This window comes from Clytia hemisphaerica, unplaced genomic scaffold, assembly GCF_902728285.1.
Source record: "Clytia hemisphaerica strain Z4C2 unplaced genomic scaffold, Clytia hemisphaerica genome assembly, whole genome shotgun sequence".
NCBI classification, from domain to species: Eukaryota; Metazoa; Cnidaria; class Hydrozoa; order Leptothecata; family Clytiidae; genus Clytia; species Clytia hemisphaerica.
In genome coordinates, this window is record NW_027104385.1 from 254508 (window position 1) to 275317 (window position 20810).

Sequence of the window (20810 nt, forward strand, 5' to 3'; positions counted from 1 at the left end):
CATATCATTTTGATTTGATGTATGGTCCCATTTGATTCGAAATATAGTTTAATATTTTGCCGCGCCCACTAGGCGATGCACTGACCAGACCGTATGTCAGCAGTGGAAACGGGTTTTTCCCTACGGGATAAAAAACTTGACCAATTTTTTACCAATTTTTAAGACTTATTTTTAAAGTATAAGCAAAAGGTAATTACTAGCAAACATCACGAATAGCAAATTTTACGACACTTTCATCCCGAGTGGCAATGAATTTTGAAATTAATTTCCGTAGATCGTACCCGTGTAGTCTGCCGATATGTTTACCCCCCCCCCCCCCGTCGTGTAAAGTAAGCAATCGATGGCGCTCGCTTTAACTTTGAGGAACCGCCAACCGCTGACCAGTTTTACGATCCTCAAAACTGAGACGCCATTATGATCGAATCCCGGAGTCTACGCGTTGAAGGTGATATCAGTGGGAAGGCACCAAATCAGTGAAGGTGAAAGAAGGGCGTGCAGTCAGTGATGAGAATTGTAGTATTTTATTACATATTTTTCTTAATTTTAGACTAAACTGGTAGGATAAAAGAAATAACAAATCATGGTGTATTGAATGGAATAAATTTAACCACTGGCTGGAAATTAGGGTTGATTCTATTGAAGAAAGCAGAATGATAGGGGCTTTATTTGTTTACAATCACAAGGGTGAAGTTTTGATTTCACGTATCTACAGACATGACGTGAGGTATTGATAATTTATTGCCCTTTCATAGTATGAACCCCCCCTTTTTTAAGGGGGGGGGGATCCGAGTTTTCAAGGAAGGCTTTATAGGGGGGGATGGGCAATTTTCCAGTTAAAATGGGGGGTTTGAGCTTATAGGGGGGGATCAAATAAAAATGGGGGGGATAGTAACTTTTTGGTTTAGTTTACTGTTTATTTGCTAGTGTTTTCAAGTTCATTGACTATTGGTACGAATTCACACTGAAAGATATATTTCATTCATCAAAATTCTTCCCCAATACTGGGAGTACAAATTATATGCTGGGGGCTCGGACCCCTCTAAATGGTGCGGGATCAAAAAATTTTAAAAATAGGGGGGATACCTTTATAGGGGGGGATGAAATATTAATGGGGGGGTTCAGACCCCTCTGCACACTATGCCTTTATTAGTTTTACTTTTGAGGAAATTTCAGTCAAATAATTTTATCTCAATTTCAGATTCGCCACGCATGCATGGCAAAACAAATAAATCTTTTGCCAGCCAGGCCAGTCTGGAATTCATGCACAGTACGCCAAATATATTTGGTGTGAGAATGTCCTCAATTGGGTGTAACCTTCTTGATCCTCAAAATATCTTCGGCGTGGATTTTGCATGGATTCCACACTGGCAGCCAGGGAATGTCAACCAAACCCAGCTGGAACCAAATGCTACCGTGAGAGTGGGTAACTTGCATCAGTGGAGGCTCACATGCATAGCCCTCAAATGAATGACCTGGCTGGTCATTAAAATAAACTATAGACTATATACAGCTCCGCTCGCAGCTCTACTCTACCATTTTTGTTTTGATTTAACTTTGTATTTTAATGACCAGACGGGTCATTCATTTGAGGGCTATGCATGTTAGCCTCCACTGATGCAAGTTGCCCACTCTCACGGTATTGAACTGATTCTCTTAATCGAACCATAGAACCTAATCAAACGGCAAAAATGAAACTTTACCGCAGAAATATCTTTATTAGTTTGATTAAAAACTGTCTCGATATTGTTTGAGTATATAGTTCAATGCGTGTTCGATTAGCTCGATCAATGAGTATTATTAGAGTAGTTCAATGAGTATTCAATACAGTTCGATGATGGTTAAAAAACACATTGCTTTTGGTTCAATAGCCCAGACGGTACTAATCGAACGTTCGATTGTGTGGTGATCAAAGTAATCAATAATGATCGATAACAACCGAAGGTGATCAGTGACCACTTAGGGGCCGTCGACATTCGACTTTCGAATTTTTTAACGGCATTTGGCCGTTAAGGGGGGGAGGGGGTCGACCATGTGCCGTTAAGGGAAGGTCGAAAATCTCTTTAGGTGTCAACTCACCACATATCAATTCTTTTCACCAGAAAATATCGATTTTTGAGACGTTTATTCCATACAAATGTTACTTTCCATTTCTTTTCCTCCTTTTATCAACTAAGATCTGCTAAAGTCGCATACCTAAAGTATTCACTTCGCTATTTTTTAGAATAATTTTAACCAAAACAAACGACCCGATGTTTATGTCTCGTGTTCCTTTTGTTTAGACGGTCCGCGCGGCCCTTGAATTTAGCAGACGGTCGGTCTTTTTTCTTTGAAATGCCGCTATTCTTTTGAGTATGATTACGGAGATAATTAATTTGCCCAACTTTCGGAAAAAAGTTTAGAAATTATCTCCGTTATTTTTAAAAGGTAAACTGAGCGAAGCCGTAGCAATATTAAAGATGGCTGACGAAACAACGATGAAAGTGAAGGAGAAAATTTAGAGTTTCATCGATTTTTGACAATTTTTTAACTTTAGAGAATTTGATGGCCGTTAACGTAGAGGGGGGGAGGGGGTCAGAACCATAACGGCCAAATGCCGTTAAAAAATTCGAAAGTCGAATGTCGACGGCCCCTTAAGGCGGCAATCAAAAATATGTTTTTAACGCTAGTTTATTATTACTACCTGGTGGCTTTGTGAACCTATAAAGGTTGTTTCACCAGGTAGGTTTTGTAAATTTTCTTAGGTAAAGTTCACAGGAAAGAAACTTCAATTTCAATTTCAAGTTGCGTTCGGGTCGGCCGACCGACTGTTTTTCACAAGAAAACCCAATTCGGAAAGTCCATAAAATCGTTGGGTTTTTTTGGACGCTGTTCGCAGGTTGGGATCTTTCCTATAATGGCACGGGCGAACGGAGCATGTCTTTAAATCATTAGTTTTTGTTTCCTTATAACCCACATTGAGTCCCGTTCAAGTTTTTCATGTACCCTTTTTGAAATTTTACAGTAATGTCAAAATTCAGCAACGCGGTAGGGCCAATACCGAAAGTAAGGGTCATATTAAGGTTAACACATGCGCGTGCACATTTTATTTGGCAAATTAAAGATGGTGGGTGGCATAAGATTCTGTTGATTGCCGACTTGATTCATCGGAATTTACTCGATCTTAAAAATCCGACAAAATTTACTACTGACCAACCGACCGACTGGATTTGAAGATGCGTTCAAGTTGCGTTCGGGTCGGCCGACCGACTGTTTTTCACAAGAAAACCCAATTCGGAAAGTCCATAAAATCGTTGGGTTTTTTTGGACGCTGTTCGCAGGTTGGGATCTTTCCTATAATGGCACGGGCGAACGGAGCATGTCTTTAAATCATTAGTTTTTGTTTCCTTATAACCCACATTGAGTCCCGTTCAAGTTTTTCATGTACCCTTTTTGAAATTTTACAGTAATGTCAAAATTCAGCAACGCGGTAGGGCCAATACCGAAAGTAAGGGTCATATTAAGGTTAACACATGCGCGTGCACATTTTATTTGGCAAATTAAAGATGGTGGGTGGCATAAGATTCTGTTGATTGCCGACTTGATTCATCGGAATTTACTCGATCTTAAAAATCCGACAAAATTTACTACTGACCAACCGACCGACTGGATTTGAAGATGTTTTAGGATCCGAATGAAACATATTTTTGATTGCCGCCTTACCGATTCTATTGGTGATAAATTACTCACTCAACTGCAAATCATGACATTTCTTTCTGCCATTTTCGAATCGTTCGATCGTTTCGATTACTGTTCGATTACTTTCAATCACTTTCGATCATATTGAATACCTTCAATTGTGTCGGATATGTTTCCTGTAGCAAAGCAACGGAATCTTGAACCAAGTTTATCTCGTCCAATAAAATACGAGACTGAGTTTAGTTCGTCCAATAAAATACGAGACTGAGTTTATTTCGTCCAATAAAACATGCAATTTACGCGCAAAAATCACTTGGTTATTTGAGGAAACCCAGGGCGAGCACACTTAAAATGGCAGAGAAGTACTGAAGGTGATTCTTATGGCTTCTTTTTGTGGTTTGGTTTTCGGTCAATGTTTTTGGTTTTTCCAAGGTATATCTATGTAATCAACTGGTTATCGAAGAAAACATGGTTATCGAAGTTATCAAAAGTAATCAATAACAATCAAAGTACTCAAACGGTTATCGAGTCTTCAAAGGGTTGTTAAGAAAGTGATCGAAGAGTCAGAATTTTTTTGAAATTTGGGTACTCGGAATTCGATTGTTAATCGATAAATGGTCGTTCGATTACTCCGATTACTATCGATTACTTAGATAATCGAATTTATCAATTAGTACCGTCTGGAATAGCCTTTGATCGGGCATTTGATACTATCAACTGTTCTAACTTGGGACGATTGGTCGAAACAGGGACTGGTTGACAACAAATTTGTTTAGATAACTCCACCAAGTTTATCAATCATACTTCTTCGTTCCTCTTTGAGTGACAGTACGCTCGCGTACTACAGATTTTTTTCAAATTTCGAGTTAAAAGCCTACTCGGTGCGAAAGAGAAATCGTTTATTTTTTAATACGCCGTTCATTAATTCAAATCAAATGACTTTGGATGTTCGGTGAAATGGTGGCTGAATTGCTGTCCCATGTTTTGTCACATAGTCCCATGTTAGAGCAGTTGACGGTATATTCAATGATTAATCGATGCTGTCAAAGTACAAAAGAACCCAGTTTCTAGACTAAGAATCTTGGTGCTTTCCCGGAATCATTACCATTACCAAAAATTTTTAGAAATTTTCAAAACTACTGCGCGCTCAAAGGGTTAACCAAAAAATTTTTGATTTTTTTTGAAGACTCCAAACTGCTCAAAATACCTGAAAATGACAATTAGGAGTTATTCAAAGTTGTTTTGACCATAAAAAAATCTTTACCAGGGGTCTCATTAACCCTTAGGCTCCATAGGACGTGTTTTTGCGTCCTTAAACAGCCAAAATACCAAGTCCCAAAGCTTGGGTCTCAGCTCCCTAGGACTTGATTTAAAGGGGATTAAACCCAATGCTTTTTGAAAGAGTATAGAATTACCTTTCCAATGGTTGGTACCAAAACGAGTGTCTGAATCAAAAGCTACAAGCTTTTACACCATTTTGAAGTTTCAAATTTCAAAAAAAAATCATTGAAATTTTTCAACATTTTCAAAACTACTGCGCGCTCAAAGGGTTAACCAAAAATTTTAGTTGTTTTGACGATAACAAATTTTACCAGGGGTCTCATTAACCCTTAGGCTCCATAGGACGCGTTTTCGCGTCTTCTTTTTTGAATGCTCAATATAAAATTTTAAAGAAAAACTGAAATACATCACATTTTCGGTTCAGGGGTCACCTAAATATTAGGGATCATCAAAAACTTGGGATGAGGCTTGGATGGCCCAAAACAGAGCTATTTTCAAATTTTGAAAATTTTTCAGAAAATTTGTCCCTTCCGTTACGCTTATTCTTTACCTAATATTTACAATTTTTAGGAGTATTTGTAAGTTTATATAGTTAGTTCTGGTTAGTTCTATCATTTTAGGTTAAAAGATCATATTTGACTATTAAAATTCAAACTATCTTTTGAAGCAAGTTTTTTCCTAGTAAAGATGTTAATTAAAAATTTGAAAGTTGTCCTTTCCGTTACGCAAATTAGGCTACCCCTCCAACCTGAAAATGTAAATTCATGAAAAACGATTTTAGGAATTGGTTAAAACACTTTAGAAACATTTTAAGAGTAAGTTTAGTCTTATAAGTGGCTCTTTTTTGTAGAAATAACAAGTTTTTAGTTATTGGTTGAAAATGAGAAAAAAATCAACCACAACAACTTCTAGGGTCCTACAGTTCTGCAAAAAGGTAATATAGAGGAGCACATACTTGATTATCATCATAGAGGTATATACACATCCAAATAAATAGGTTTTAAGCAATTTTGAGGAGGAAATTTTTTTATAGCGTAACGGAAGGGACAGGTGTACCAAAAATGTGGCCTTTACCCATATGCTATTCTTAATATTTTGCAAAATCATGTTGATTGAAAACAACAAAATCCCCTTTCAAGCTCTCTTTTTTTATCCTTGCAAACTTTTCAGTTCGTGATTGAGAGAGTGATATATTTTTTTACTTCTGTTTAGTTGATATAAAAGGTCTGTCAAACACTTCACCGGAGAGCCTTTAAATTGTGAGCTTCCCTTTAAACTTTAAAAAGGATGGAAAGAGAACGAAGAGTGTATTCTCCTCTCGCTGAGCTAATGGTTTGTTTGCTCTTTCCATTGTTGGTCAATTACCTTACAAATGGTTTATGTAAACCTAATAGCAATAGATTGATCTCTTTCGTGTTCTCTCGTTCTCTTTCTCTTCAAAAACATGTAAAAAAACTAACAAATTGACACTCACACTGCTACTCTGGATTCTAAGACGGTGGTTACACGTAGCCGGGGTGAAATTCACCCCGGGGTGAAATAAAAACATATTTCACCCCGGGGTGAAATTCACTCCGGTCTATAAAGAAAACACTGTTTCTGTATACACGTATTTAGGCGGGGTGAAATCGTTTTTAGGCGGGTTGAACTCACCCCGGGGTTGATTTCACCCCGGTCCTGAGGACCGGAGTGAAATTTTTTTTGAGGATTTTTTTTGCAAATTTTTGCAGATTTTTACATGTTTACACAATTTCTTTTTCACCCCGGGTTGAATCTAAAAGTTATGCATGATTAAAGGCTGTTCACGATAAGTGTGCACTCTTTTTCTTTTACCTATATAGTTTTTGAAGGAATTCTTCAATCTTTACAAATTTGGTATCATTGGAAAGATATTAGTGAGTGGAAAAATTTGAATTACAGTAAGAAATCTTTAAAAAAATTCTAAAAATGAAGATGACAATGAAGAAGAAAAAAATGAAGATCTTGTAGAAAAGTGCTATAACTATCATTTTCACTGAAGTGAATCCTTGATCATCGAACGTCATAAAAGTGAAAAATTTTCTCAAAAATAATCATTCAGTCAAAAGATATCAAACAAAGTTATAAGCTGATTGACGTCTAAAAACGTTGTTTTCTGCTGTTTTCTGATGTTTTTTGAGGTCGATCACTTATTAACTTTGCATCGTAACTTTATATTGATTAAATATTTTAGTGAAATTTTTTCACAGTGATGACCTCCTAAGATCAAAGAATCTCTCCAGTGAATATGAAAGTTATAGCAATTTTCTACAAGATCTTCATTGTTTTCTTCTTTATTTTCATCTTCATTTTTAGAATTTTTTTATAGATTTTTTTATTTCAAATTGTTCCACTCACAAGTATCTCTCTAACGATACCAAATTTATAAAGATTGAAGAATTCCTTCAAAAGTTATAGGTAAAAGAAAAAAGAGTGCACACTTATCGTGAACAGACTTCACATTTTCACGCCGGGGTGAAAATAAGTTAAAATTTTCACCCCGGACTGAAAAAAAGGGATTTCACCCCGCCTTTCACCGACGTGTATCCCAAAATGATTTTCACCCCGGGGTGAATTATTTTTCCATTTCACCCCGGGGTGAATTTCACCCCGGCTACGTGTAACCACCGCCTAAGAGATTCAACGTCCTGTAAAATGCAAAGAAAAGAAAAACATGACAGTAAAGATTGTGGCTAAAGCAGCGATATAAACTTTCAGATTAAAAACATTTCTGTAGAGATGTATTTTTAGGAAGAAAACAGCTCTAAAACGCTTGAAATTGAGCTTTTTTTATTGCAGTTTTTTGTTGAACCGCCATCTTTGTTCATGCAAAGATGCCATTTTTAAAGGGACCTTTTACGATTAATACGGTTAATAAACAATAGAGAAGTTTCTGATTCGCCAATTCACTTTCTTGCAACTTTTGACTGAGTCTGGGATGTTCTAAATGTTTTCGCCAACAAAAATCATAAAAAAGAAATAAGTTTATTTATACCTAAGCTAACCAGAGCTAACCAATTTCATCAAGCAAAACCTTAAAAGGTTTGTAATTTTGGAGCTCGTTGACCAAATTTGATGTTTTATACAAATCCCTGTCAGGATTTGATGTCATCAGGTGATTAATGCTGTCTAATTCTGCTATAGCGACTATCTGATATGCAAAGTAGTTGGAGTGATTTTTTTAAGCAGCTTTTTCAGAAGGTTTTATTTATAAACATTTAAAAAGACCAGTTAGTTGCTATGGCAAAATTAGGCAAGGTATGTCGACACTACACAAATTTACCATACTAAAATTTGGCAGGATTCTTTTAGAACTGTTTTTCTAATAAAAACTTTCTCTCAGGCCAGTTTTCAGATGTTGGAAAAAGGAAAGGTGGGATGGAGAGTAAACAGCAGGAGGGCTGACCTAAAATGGGTCCAGGGCAAGAAACTCCAGAATCCCTAGAAATTGTTATTCAATAGAGTTTAAGTTATCATTTTTGTAGGTATGGCCTCGCTTTTCTGAACAGGTGGTAAATTAGGCTGAAAACAAATCAACTTTAGCTACCGTATACTGTTCAAAATTACTGACATTTACAGACAAAGAGATGGAAGGTGCTGACGCTTCTCACCAATCCTAAATGCTGCCCTTGAAACTTTTTGGACCTACCTCCGGGTACCCCGGTGGAGGTCCTATAAATTAACCCATGTCCGTCCGTTCGTCCGTCTGCTACCAGCTTTTCTCAGGATTGGGTCGTTAGTTTTTTTTGATTTTTGGCACAATGATGCAAAATGGCAATGCCCAGAACGTGACGGAGCCCGATTTTTGAGAACAAATTTATTTGGGCAAATTTGGGCCAAAAACTACCTAAAAATAGGGTTTTTTGGACTTTGTGCAAAATCCTGTCATTACTTTTTTCTGATTTTTTGTACAAATATGGAGGGCAAGATTTTCTAAAGAATGGCTGAAGTGGTTTTTCCCGGAAACTTCTTATTTGCCTTAAAAAACGGATTTTCGTATTCTGGGGAAATTCCCTTTAACCAAATAAGAAAATATAGCTTTTCTCAATGTTGACTCATTATTTTTTTCTGATTTTTTGCACAATGATGCAAAATGGCAATGCCTAAAATGTGACGGAGCCCGATTTTCGAAAAAAAATATATTTGGGCAAATTTGGGCCAAAAACTACCTAAAAATAGGGTTTTTTGGACTTTGTGCAAAATCCTGTCATTACTTTTTTCTAATTTTTTGTACAAAGATGGAGGGCAAGATTCTCTAAAGAATGGCTGAAGTGTTTTTCCCGGAAAATTCTTATTCGCCTTAAAAAACGGATTTTCGTATTTTGGGGAAATTCCCCTTAACCAAATAAGAAAATATAGCTTTTCTCAATGTTGACTCATTATTTTTATCTGATTTTTTGCACAATGATGCAAAATGGCAATGCCTAAAATGTGACGAAGCCCGATTTTCGAAAAACATTTTTTTCCGGCCGAAAATGCCGGAAAATGCCGTTTTTCTGGATTTTCAATGGACTTTTTTCTTATTGGTTGTTTTTTCATTCAAAAACATTATTAATAGCCATGCCTACCGTCAAGCATGTTTCAATTTTTCAAAAAAATTGATCCTTGAAGCCGGAACTATTCAAAAATCGCCCGAACAACCTATTTTCGCCGGAAAGACAGTATTTCTTGAATTTCTCGAGCTGTACTTAATATTTTTGGACCTACCCCTGTGTTCGTTCGTTCGTCTGTTACCAACTTTTCTCAGGATTGAATCATAGGAATCTTTTGATTTTTGGTACAAAGGTGCAAAATGGTGGTGGCCAAAATGTGACGGAGCCCGATTTTTGAAAAAAAATTTTCTTGGGCAAATTTGGGCCAAAAACTTCACTTTGTGAAAAATTGGATCATTAATTTTTTCTGATTTTTTGCATGAAAGTAGGGTACCATCATAGGTAAAAGATGGCTCAAGCAGATTTTTGCAAAAAAAATTTGTTGGCTCAAAAGGGCATTTTTATCTATAAGAATATCTATTAATAAGCATAGATCAATGTTCTTAGTCAAATTGCTCAATTTTTTTATGAGATAGATGTTTTTTTTGCTCATTAGGGCTTACTTTTGATAAATATTAGTGTTTAGACATGAAATTTTGGCTGCTTGGCGTTTTTTTATAGAAACTGGCCAAATTCGATATTTTTTATAAGCACATTATCAATTACTTAGGTATTGCCTTTTTTCGAGATTGGCTCTTTCATTCTTTATGAATTTTTGCACAAAGATACATAATAACTATAAGCCCTCAAATGTGACGGAGGCCGATTTTCAAAAAAAAATGTTTTTGGGCAAATTTGGACCAAAAAACGGCTAAAAAGCGGTTTTTTTGGACTTTGTGAAGTATTGGATCATTGTTTTTACTGATTTTTTGCATGAAAGTAGGTAAAAGATGGCTCAAGCAGATTTTTGTAAAAAATGAATTTTTCAGCTCAAAAAACGCATCTTTATCTATAAGAATCACTTTAATAAGCATACATCAATGTTCTTAGCCAAATTACTCAATTTTTTTTATGAGATAGATGTTTTTTTTGCTCACGAACTCTTGAATATGAAAGAATATTTCAACAAGATGAAATTTTGTTTTCTAAACGTTTTTTTTATAAGAAACAAACGACTAATTTTAATAGATCGTCACTGTTTATGTTCCGAATGATTGTTTAATGGTCACGTCACGTAGATATCAATTATATATGTGTTAAATACATAACCAGGTAGGTCCATAAAAGTATCACTTGTTTTATGAAATTTTACGCACTGATGAAAGAAAGATGAACCGGAACTTTCTATTTCTATTTTCCCTACTCCCTTCCCTCTTCCCCCATCAACAATCAATGATAAAATTTAATGTGTTATGCATTTTCGCAAAACGCTATATTATCTGACTCATTGTTTTCATTTTTCTCCTTATTGCCTTATTATCTAGCTTTCATCATCAGGTAGGTCCATTCCGCATGTTGCTTGTTGAATTTTAAATTTATGCCCCTACTCCTGAGGGCACTAACACAACCTTTCCTGCTCTTGCATTTGAGAAAAGTGAAGGGACCTGAAAACTGGCCCTAAGAAAACTCATGCAAAGAACAGTTTTGTTTAACCCCTAAAAGCCAAACAATTGAGAGCAATAAAAAATGCTTGTACAACTTTTTATCATATTGCGTGAAAGGTGTACTATTAGACCTATTTGTAGAACACAATGTCACGTGTTGAATAATTAAAAACTATGATGATTAAAAATTTTATGATGCTGTGGCTGTTGTCAGTGTTAATGACACTCAAGGTAGGATATTATAATTACATTCTATTAACTTCATGTTGGTATTACTCCCAAACTTTTTTAATTTACCTCTTTTTCAGTCGTCATGCAGCAGATGCCTTCAGGGTCAACGTTATACATGCAAGAGGACAGATTCGATCACCTGTAACACACATAGCTGGCACAAGCTTTTTTCACGTCAAAAGAGGGAATGTATGGATTGCTGCAGTCTCAAAACAGAACTGCAATGCTGCACTTGTATTCGAATTTTTATTCAAAACTGTAGAAGTTATGGCCAATTATTTTGGAAAAGTCTCGGAAGAAAATGTTAAAAATAATTTTGTATTGATTTATGAACTTTTAGATGGTAAGTTTGTTTTAATTCTATCTGGAGAGCAAGCTAGTCACCAGAAAAGTAAAGAATAAATGTGATTGCTCAAGCAAATTTAAGTTCATGAAAAGTTGAAATACCTCCTTTTTATTTTACCGGTCTGGCACCAACTTTCTTGGACAGTATTGAAGGCTAATAGATGGAAGAAAGCAGACCTTCTAGCTCTATAAATAGTGCTAGCCACTTTTAATTTGTTTTTGGTTGACAGCATCATTCATAGCATCGCTTTCAATCACGCAGCCAAGTTGTTAATAAATATTAGCTCCAAATTGTTATCGAAATCACAAGATCAATTTACTGGTTCAACAATCTTCCTAAGCCACTTGCAAAAGATATTTTCAAAAGTTACCCTCTCTATATTTTACCACTTTTCAGTCGATCTGTCTGATACGATCTTTCAGGTACTTAAAATTGTTTGGGGAGTCACAATTAAGACCTTATTTTAACAGCCAACCCTTTTCCTCAGCTCATTACCTGTGGCTGTGTTCTTTGTCAGATAAAGCTGCGAGTTTCCAGTCCAAAATATAGCTAAAGAAGACTCAATGATCTAAACAGATATTTGCATTCATGAGATACTTAACAGATTGAATTACACAAATTAGAATTAGGTTCTTCCTGCTACCAAACATTCTTCTGAGCTCATAGTCAGGCAAATTGTACTTATTTTTAATCATTTATTGACTTATGATTCTGTACTTTGGTCTTTTATTTTCATAATACATAATATAATATACACACAATTTTTTTTCTTTTTACAGAAATAAACGATTTTGGGTACCCTCAAAAGACAGATGTAGGAATTTTAAAGACTTTTATAACACAACAAGGAATTCGCTCACAGGTATGACGATGTCTACTATGTAAAATCAATATTCTCTGAAGGGCCTAACCAGTAATTTTAAAGGGACATCTAATTACTTGTGAAATTTATAAAATCACTGCAAGCAAGGGGCTGTGAAATCAAACAATGTCATTTGTGAACAGTTTCAAAACATTCTGTAGACGTTGAAAGACACGTGGTTGTTCGTGTAATGTTTACATTTTACTTATGCCTCTTTAATTTTGAACACCAATAATTAATTGATACCAACCCTTTTTATGAATTATTCTGTGACAATTTATTTGAACTTTGAATTGATTTTCAGACGAGAGAAGAACAAGCACAAATCACAAGTCAAGTTACAGGACAAATTGGTTGGAGGAGAGAAGGAATTAAATATAGACGAAATGAATTATTTCTCGATGTTTTGGAATCAGCGAATTTACTGATGTCTCCTCAAGGTAAGTACTCGACTCAAACTTTATTTTGGATTATAGTCAGACTAGTTAACTTTTAGATATTCAAAAGAGGAAATGTTATGTACCTTATGCATAACTTCATTGAGATAGATTAAATTGGCCTTATCAGCTACATAGCTACAAATTCTTTTTTGAGAACGGATTTCTAACATGATCAAAACCAAATTTAAGAGCAATCCAATCCTCCAGGAAGTGCTGATTTTAAGCCCATTTAAATCAAATAAGAGAATAGAATAAGCTTATTGAGATCAATTTAAGAGCATGTAAGCCTAAAAAGCACGGAAAACAAACAACTGAGCTTTCAGCCCCTTGCTGGCTCCTATAAAAAGAGTTTATTATTCATTAAGATCTACACTGTTCTTTTAAAGTCCTTTACAGCTAAAATTGATAGAAAGCAGTAACTTTCTGCAAGAATATGTTAGATTTTTAAGTGCATTCACATGTATGTTTAATACAAGTTTCATGTATTTCTTATCTGCTTTCATTAGGTCAAGTACTGAGTGCCCATGTCTCCGGTCGAATCGTCATGAAAAGTTATCTATCGGGAATGCCAGAATGTAAATTTGGAATGAATGATAAATTAGTTGTTGAAAAACAAAATAAATCTTCGTCACTCGACTCAACTGACCAAAGTGGCAAAAAGTAAGTCCTTTTGACAAACCCTCCCCGCCTTTAGCCATACCTTTTATATACACTGTTTTCAGTTAAAAAATGAGGTTATAAAGTGTTCATGTGCCCCTTTTCGTTAGATCTTGTTTCAAAAAGTTTGTCATGAGAAATCAACCCTTAGTTGCCTTTCATAAATGGAGCAGTATGGAGCTGGCCTAGTAACTCAGATGAGAGATCGAAAAGAATTCTTTTTCTATGCATAATCATAAGATTAAGATCTCACTAAGTGAGCCAGCCCGGCAACTGGACCAGTTCACCTCCATATAAACATCCTCTTAGTATAATATTTAGTGAAAAGTTAGTTAGCCATCAACCGACTTCCGGTTTCCGGTTAGAAGTTTTAACATTTTTTTATCTCTACTCAATAGGAATACCAGTAAAGCAGGAATCGCTATTGATGACTGCACTTTCCACCAATGTGTCAAACTTAGTAAATTTGAAAGTGAACGAAGTATAAGTTTCATTCCTCCTGATGGCGAATATGAACTCATGAGGTTGGTTTACTAATAGGCCTTATCGGATTCTTTGAGCGATGCATTGTGGGATTGTTTCGGGGGTATTACAATAGAATTCTCTTGAGGAATCAAAAACTCCGATAAGATCTATTTTTTAATACCCTTTGTATTTCTTCTACTGAGTCTTTCAAATATTTTTAACGTGATTTTCGAACTTTTATGATTGTAAATCTGCCTAATGTTAAAAGTTTTGTTGGAAGAATTTTTTAGTGACTAGCATTACAAACTTATTTTGTATGACCTTGTCGGCCTATTTATAAGCATTTCATTACTGCCATTTTCCCAGTTTTCTTTTTTTTGTGAGGTACTCACAATGTTTTCTTAGTAGCTACCTTTTCAGTTGTTCAAAACAAATAACTTGTCGTATATTTAGATATCGAACGACAAAAGACATCAGTCTACCATTCCGTGTTATTCCGCTGGTACGGGAAGTAGCAAGAACGAAAATGGAAGTCAAAGTTGTCCTCAAATCGCATTACAAACCATCTATATTAGGTCAAAAGATTGAGGTATGTAAAACTAATTCTTAGTCCAATAAAACTTGACCAATTCGAAGTTCGGTTGCTTGATATTGCTTTATTGGATAGAACTTGATTGTTGAATAGAACAGATGTAATTTTTTGACTAAGTTTATTTTTGACCCATGTTACTGCAAATGATGATTAAAAATTTCTTTATGCTTTAGGTTCAAAAGATATATCTTGTTTTTGTCAACTCATTTAAACATTCACCTAATGACTTGCTATTTAGATTCGAATTCCAACACCTCCATCGACAGCAGGTGTGCAAGTGATTTGCATGAAAGGAAAAGCCAAATACAAAGCTTCCGAAAATGCCATCGTTTGGAAGTAAGTCCATCTAAATTAAAGTTTTTTATGTTGGCCAATAAACGACTGATACGCTTCAAAAGAATTTATTCCCTCGTGTTGCTAGTAGATTAAATTAAGAATCTCCAACGGATTTTCGATTTGTGTCACAAGCCAAAATTGTGTAAAAGAAACTGTATTTAGTTGAGATGGGTCGAAGATCGATAAATTTTGTTTGATATATTTTTTTAAAAGTTTTATTGTAATTAATTGGTGGTTAAAATGTGCTATTGCATCAACATGACAATTTTATGTACTGGTCAAGTGTAAAATAGATTTTTACTATTGATTAATTACAATGTATTTTAAATACTCTACTTTTAGAATTAAACGAATGGCTGGAATGAAAGAATCTCAAATTAGTGCAGAAATCGAATTACTACCGACACGAGACACCAAGAAATGGACTAGACCTCCAATTTCTTTGAACTTCGAGGTAAATAGCAGAGAATTGGAATAAAGAGATGCTTTGCTTTAGACCCCTCCCACTTTCATCACAAGAGAACTTACCACCTCAAGCATATATTTTGAAAAAATCTTTCTTTTTTCCCTGCCTTATGTGCTAATTTCAATACGTGTTAAAACGGAAGTATAAACTCTCTATCTAGCCTAGGACCTCAGATTTTTCCGTATAGCTTGAAAGGCTGAATCAGAAACTCTAACCGGAGAGTTAAGATTTTCCTTTTACAGCATCTCCCCATCAAGTCCCTTGGTCATTTTTTAATTCCGTTTGTTTGAGAGCTCTATATGCACTCATTGAATGTACAATTATCTCTTTTTCTTGTAGGTCCCTTTCTCATGTTCTGGCTTGAAGGTACGCTACTTGAAGGTGTTCGAATCGAAATTGAATTACAGTGATCATGATGTTATCAAGTGGGTCCGATACATCTCTAAGAGTGGTTTATACGAAACCAGATGCTAGCATAGTCATTAGAAACGACATTCGATTACGTCATCACATGTGACTTTTTTACGGTATAAACGAACAAATTTTTGACGTTCTCACTTGATATGGGGGAACAATTTTTTTTTGCTGTTTATAATCTGATGAAACAAGTATATATTTTACCGTCCTCTCTGACAGCCATCATTCTAAAATTAATTTTGATTTCCAATCAATATTATGGAAGCCTCTTCTAAGTAGAGATTGAACATAGTTCTTTTCTAAGCTTCTTTAGCAGATAACTATATGGCCATCATTTGATCGTTTAATTTAAATTGTCAATTAGGGTTTTGTATTTATTTCCTATTCCTCTTCGCCTTTGCCTCAAATTCCTTAAATCTGTCATTCTTTTTTTGTTACACGATAAAATGTTTTTTATTCGTATAACCCGATGAAATTTCTTTTCGTCTGTTTCGACACGAAGAAATACTTGTTAGGTTTCTAGTAAAATCAATTTTATTCTATTTCTTAGTAAACTTACCTTATTCCCAAAATCTTCTGTATGATTCTGAATCTTATTTGTGTTGTTGTTTTTTTTCTAATTAAATAATTTGTGTAGAATTATTATGGTAATTTTTTACGTTACTTTCTTTTTATTTGTTTGTTTGTTTGTAATTATGCTTTCTATTTAGAACTTAAAATAATTTTGAAGGACCTACTACTGTTGTACTCCTTACGTCAAAGATTACTTCAATCGATTTTCAACAAAACAAAAAATGACTCTTTTTCTTTCCAGCTAAGCCTTCGTCTGAGCAATTTTTTTGTTACGAAAAACTCATCGTCGCAACGGCGATAGTTGTCCCGATAATTATTCGAATTATTCTATTATTTTTGTCGACATTTCGACATGGATAGATTTAACAGCAATCACATGGCTGCTCTAAAGGAAGGAGATATCACGTAACTTAGATTAGAACTCCTTCTTAACGAGGATAAGTTTTAAAATTCTATTTAAAAAGTTCTTTTTATTTGCTATAATTTATTTCATTTTGACAATATTTACAAAAATTCTAATCATAATATTTTGAACCTTTCAAATGTTGTAGCCACTACACTAAGATTTTAACATCGTGAGAAATTCTGTAGAAAAAAGAAAAAGTAAAATATTAAAGACGACGCTTTCAGTTATGCGATAAGAGCTCTATACATCAGGGGTCCAATATTATCATTTTTCATAATTTCTTTTCTATTTATTGTCGGTTACATTTTCACACCAGAACAGAGTATTCCTGCTTAGCAGAACAACGGGTGACAGAGAACAAGATTTTGCTTCCCATCATATTCTATGGTATACAATCATATAAAGGGGAACTTTTCCTTAAAGATGAAAATATTAAAATCTACTTGGGTTGTCGCAGTAACCTATACTATTGACCATCTTTGGTTAAACTAAATCAAAGGTTTCGGTCAATTCCCTTCATATGAATACCTTCATCATGGAACCCATTTCTTTTGAGCTTTTGTTTTCATTCTACAATAAGGACAGAAAATAAAGAGATTTTAAGAACCTACCTTTATAGTTAATCTTTCCATCACCATTCGAATCAACAGATTCAATCATTTCTGTTACATTCCGATCGGTTGCCGGCTGATTAGCATCTCTCAATACTTCTTTCACCTCATCAGGTGTCAGAAAACCATCCCCATTCTTATCGAATCGTTTAAATGCATTTAAAAGCTCATCTTGACTCGGTGGACTAAATACTCTTACAAATTCACCAAATTCAATAAAACCACTTTCTAAGAGAAAAAGTTGAGAAAATAATGACTGACTTTACTTCACAAATACAACTAGACGATCCTATCGTCTACACAAAACAACTAAAAAAGGGAATAGTTTAGGAGAGGCGTGATAAATTCGGGTGGACTAAGCAGTGGCGGAGATGTTTACAGTGTTCCAAAACTCTACCGCCACTTTTTTCCCGTAAACCGCCCTGACGCCCTAACTCTTTCTCGCATTTACTTTAAACGGACGATAGCATCGTCTAAAATACAACCCTCTTTTTTCCACAAGAGGTTGTTCATGATTTTCATGGCGTAATGTTTTGTACGGAGCCACTAAAAGTAGCCCGGGCGTTTGCCACTAGCTTTACTGTTTGAATTCAAATTTACCGTATTGCTATTGGAATAGACGATATCGGCTTAACGAATTCTCCCCGAATGATTACCCATGATGCATTGCGCAAAAAAATTCACGGACAATATTGACTTACTGATTTTTTTCGCGCAATGCATCATGGGTAATCATTCGGGGAGAATTTCGTTAAGCCGATATCGTCTATTGTTTTATTAGGTATGTACTATAATGTCAAACACCCGGTCTTTTTTGGTACTTCCGTATATAAAATTACAGGCACAACGCAACGGGTACGGCGGGTACTTACTGTCTTTATCAGCGGAGTGAAACATAGACCTCAAATTTTCATCATTGATGGTAACATTCAAAGCTTTGAAGACAGCTTTCAATTCTCTTCTTGAAATCCTTCCATTCATATCACAATCGAATGTATCAAACAGTCTCTGCATATCTAAGAAAGAAGAATTAAATTTTAGATGCCATATTTTCAACAAAGTTTTTGTATGGTTTTTGAACAGACCCGGTATCTACAGATATTTCGAACAATTTTGCCTTTACCTTTCCTTTAGTGCTCTTTATAAAATTGACGCCTCTCTTATTTTCGATTTTCGGGGGAAATCAGATTTTGATGGAATAGGGGAGCGTGTCGCCGATTAGAAGAACGCCGTTTATGAGAATTTCTAAATGCGAATCTTTCTTTAACTTGAAGAATAGTTCTTGTCTCTAGAAGATCGAATTAGAGAGCGTATCAACTGTACTTTTCAATTTGACGGAGGCAGAAGGCAGCAAAAGTAAGAAGTAAAAAATAAAATAAGATAGGAATAAATACCTTCACTTTCACGTCTTCCAAGTCGAGGCTAGAAATTGTAAATAAAAATTGATTTACTACAAAATATGTTTATAAACTCTTTGAACTAACAGACACTCAAAGAGAGTATTTTAGACTCTATTCTTGCATTCTTATACCATCCTCAAATGCGGGGACCTTTCCAAGAGTACGAATAACCGGAATATACAGGTAATTTCTCCTTGAAATACCGGATACCGGCATAAAACCCAGTCAAGTCAGACAAATAACGGCGTACTGATAAAATATTCAGCGGTACTAACATTTTTTTTTGAAATCCAGCTGCCCTTTTGTTTCCATTTTTAAACAAACCCCTCCTCACAGATGTGAAATAGAAAGAAAAAGCTTACCATATTGACAAAGTTAGTCCTATCGGTATAAAATTTTATTCGTGTGTTTGCAATTTATGTTGTTTTTTCCAAAATTTCTAAGCAACGCTCCCGTAACGCTGCAGATTATCACATTCAAGCTAATGTCATTTATTTCAAATTTCTTATATTAGAGAAGTTTTATAATGGCATATATTTTTCTCTATCTTTTTTTTCACCTATCTTATATATTTTCCAAAGTTTTTCATATACTTTTTGAAAATGTAGTCCTTCTTCTCTTTACTCAAGAACTTTTTTGTTTTGATAACATATTTAATTTCAGCCACTGTTCTTTCTCCCCTTTTGCTTCTTTATTCTGTACTATTCCTATTCGCCCATAGATATATTAGAACCTCGGGGAGTTAGAAAGCGATCAATATTTTGAGAAATATAATGAAAAATGAAAAACAAATGAAAAATAAAACCCAAATAACAATAGAGCGCTGAAAAACAATAACAATATGTTTGATTTTTAGATTATAGCAAAACGTTGGCTTTTCTTATTTCGTAATATTATGAGATTTTAGCACTCTAAAAAAGATAAAACGGAATAGTAAATTATTACTTTTCCAAATAAAAAATTGGTAAATTATAAGATTGGAAATTAAAAACTTCATTGGGAAAAATTCCGTCTTTGTCCCGTGTTGTCTACCTTCTGCCTTACTTAAAAATGGAGATGAAGTTCACCCTTTAAGAATTAATAAATCTTAAACCACTCGTCTCGTTTTTTATTTCTTTTTATATTTCCAATATTCTTAAAAAACCTTTTTAAAATGCTAGCTGTTTGCACTTATAACGACACGGTTCAAAGTAACATAGGCTGGGTAAACATTCTGTATGTCATGTCTATCTAGTAGGCTATGCGCGCGTTCCCCTGAAATATATATATTTTGCCACCGCAGTGAGTGAGTGCGAGATATTGGAATGGAACACGCGTTTGTTTGTTTGTCAATATTTTTGACAGTTCTCTTGCCGTGGGGAAAGTGGGGAAAGATTGTAACTTTAGTTTTCGAATAGTCTTATTTGCAGAGAGCAGAAGGCTAGTCAAGAGCTAGGTGGGCATTTTCTTTCAGGGGAATAAAATCGATGTGCAAACTAGAACCTAGTTCCTTACTTCCCTCTTTTCATGTTTTGGTAGCGCTCACGAAAGGTTTGCGTACCATCGGCGTTTACTACTACTATACTAGTAAAATCAAAAAGTAGCGTAAATGTGGCTCCTATGTAACTATGAATATGATTAGATTTATCATTGAGTTTAAAGCCTTTAGTGAAATGAAACCACTACAGTATACCGGGGGATACTAAGGTTGCGAGCTGACGGGGGTGCCGCCGCAAATTTTTTTTCCGTACATGGACGGGAGTATCATCGAAGGTCGGGAGTATCTCATCTTGACGGTCGGGAGTATCATCGACAGTCTGGAGTATCTCATCTTGACGGGCGGGAGTATCATCGACGGGCGGGAGAGCATCTTAAACTTATCTTAAACCTTGAAAGATCGACCCGACCGGGGGTTCGAACCCACCAAATGAAAGAGTTTCTGATCAGAAACCCAGCACCAAGCGCTGTCCGTTGAGCCA

The 20810-nt window shown here is 35.2% G+C and overlaps 3 protein-coding genes across 3 annotated transcripts in view; 2 read left to right on the top strand and 1 right to left on the bottom strand.

The window, feature by feature from the left end:
- Positions 1-450: 450 nt before the first annotated feature.
- Positions 451-16609, top strand: LOC136819442 (AP-2 complex subunit mu-like). The gene is made up of 10 exons (XM_067075665.1): positions 451-724; positions 11359-11624; positions 12407-12489; positions 12794-12929; positions 13436-13589; positions 13985-14110; positions 14505-14640; positions 14882-14979; positions 15322-15433; positions 15785-16609. The coding sequence occupies exons 1-10, from the start codon at positions 651-653 to the stop codon at positions 15917-15919; spliced, it is 1320 nt and encodes a 439-aa protein (XP_066931766.1). The 5' UTR covers positions 451-650; the 3' UTR covers positions 15920-16609.
- Positions 16610-16899: 290 nt separating this feature from the next.
- LOC136819446 (uncharacterized) lies at positions 16900-18895 on the bottom strand. Its single transcript, XM_067075669.1, has 4 exons — positions 18847-18895; positions 18325-18468; positions 17453-17680; positions 16900-17020 (listed from the first exon to the last, which is right to left on the bottom strand). Exons 2-4 carry the CDS (start codon positions 18464-18466, stop codon positions 16995-16997), a joined length of 396 nt encoding a protein of 131 aa, XP_066931770.1. The 5' UTR covers positions 18467-18468; positions 18847-18895; the 3' UTR covers positions 16900-16994.
- Positions 17425-20810, top strand: part of LOC136819443 (protein CNPPD1-like) — an 84284-nt gene continuing 80898 nt past the window's right edge. The window contains exon 1 of the mRNA XM_067075666.1: positions 17425-17429. The gene's annotated coding sequence lies outside the window, so the exon portion shown is untranslated. The remainder of the gene's footprint in view (positions 17430-20810) is intronic.

What these genes read in the sequence shown, in the direction of transcription:
- LOC136819446 (XM_067075669.1), bottom strand. Translation starts at nt 18,466, where the DNA reads ATGCAGAGACTGTTTGATACATTCGATTGTGATATGAATGGAAGGATT. An exon ending in TCACTCCGCTGATAAAGACA is followed by an intron (nt 17,681 to 18,324) that starts GTAAGTACCCGC and finishes TTTTTCTCTTAG; the next exon opens with AAAGTGGTTTTATTGAATTT. An exon ending in TGGAAAGATTAACTATAAAG is followed by an intron (nt 17,021 to 17,452) that starts GTAGGTTCTTAA and finishes TTTTTTCTACAG; the next exon opens with AATTTCTCACGATGTTAAAA.
- LOC136819442 (XM_067075665.1), top strand. Translation starts at nt 651, where the DNA reads ATGATAGGGGCTTTATTTGTTTACAATCACAAGGGTGAAGTTTTGATT. An exon ending in ACTGACCAAAGTGGCAAAAA is followed by an intron (nt 13,590 to 13,984) that starts GTAAGTCCTTTT and finishes TCTACTCAATAG; the next exon opens with GAATACCAGTAAAGCAGGAA. An exon ending in CAATTTCTTTGAACTTCGAG is followed by an intron (nt 15,434 to 15,784) that starts GTAAATAGCAGA and finishes TTTTTCTTGTAG; the next exon opens with GTCCCTTTCTCATGTTCTGG.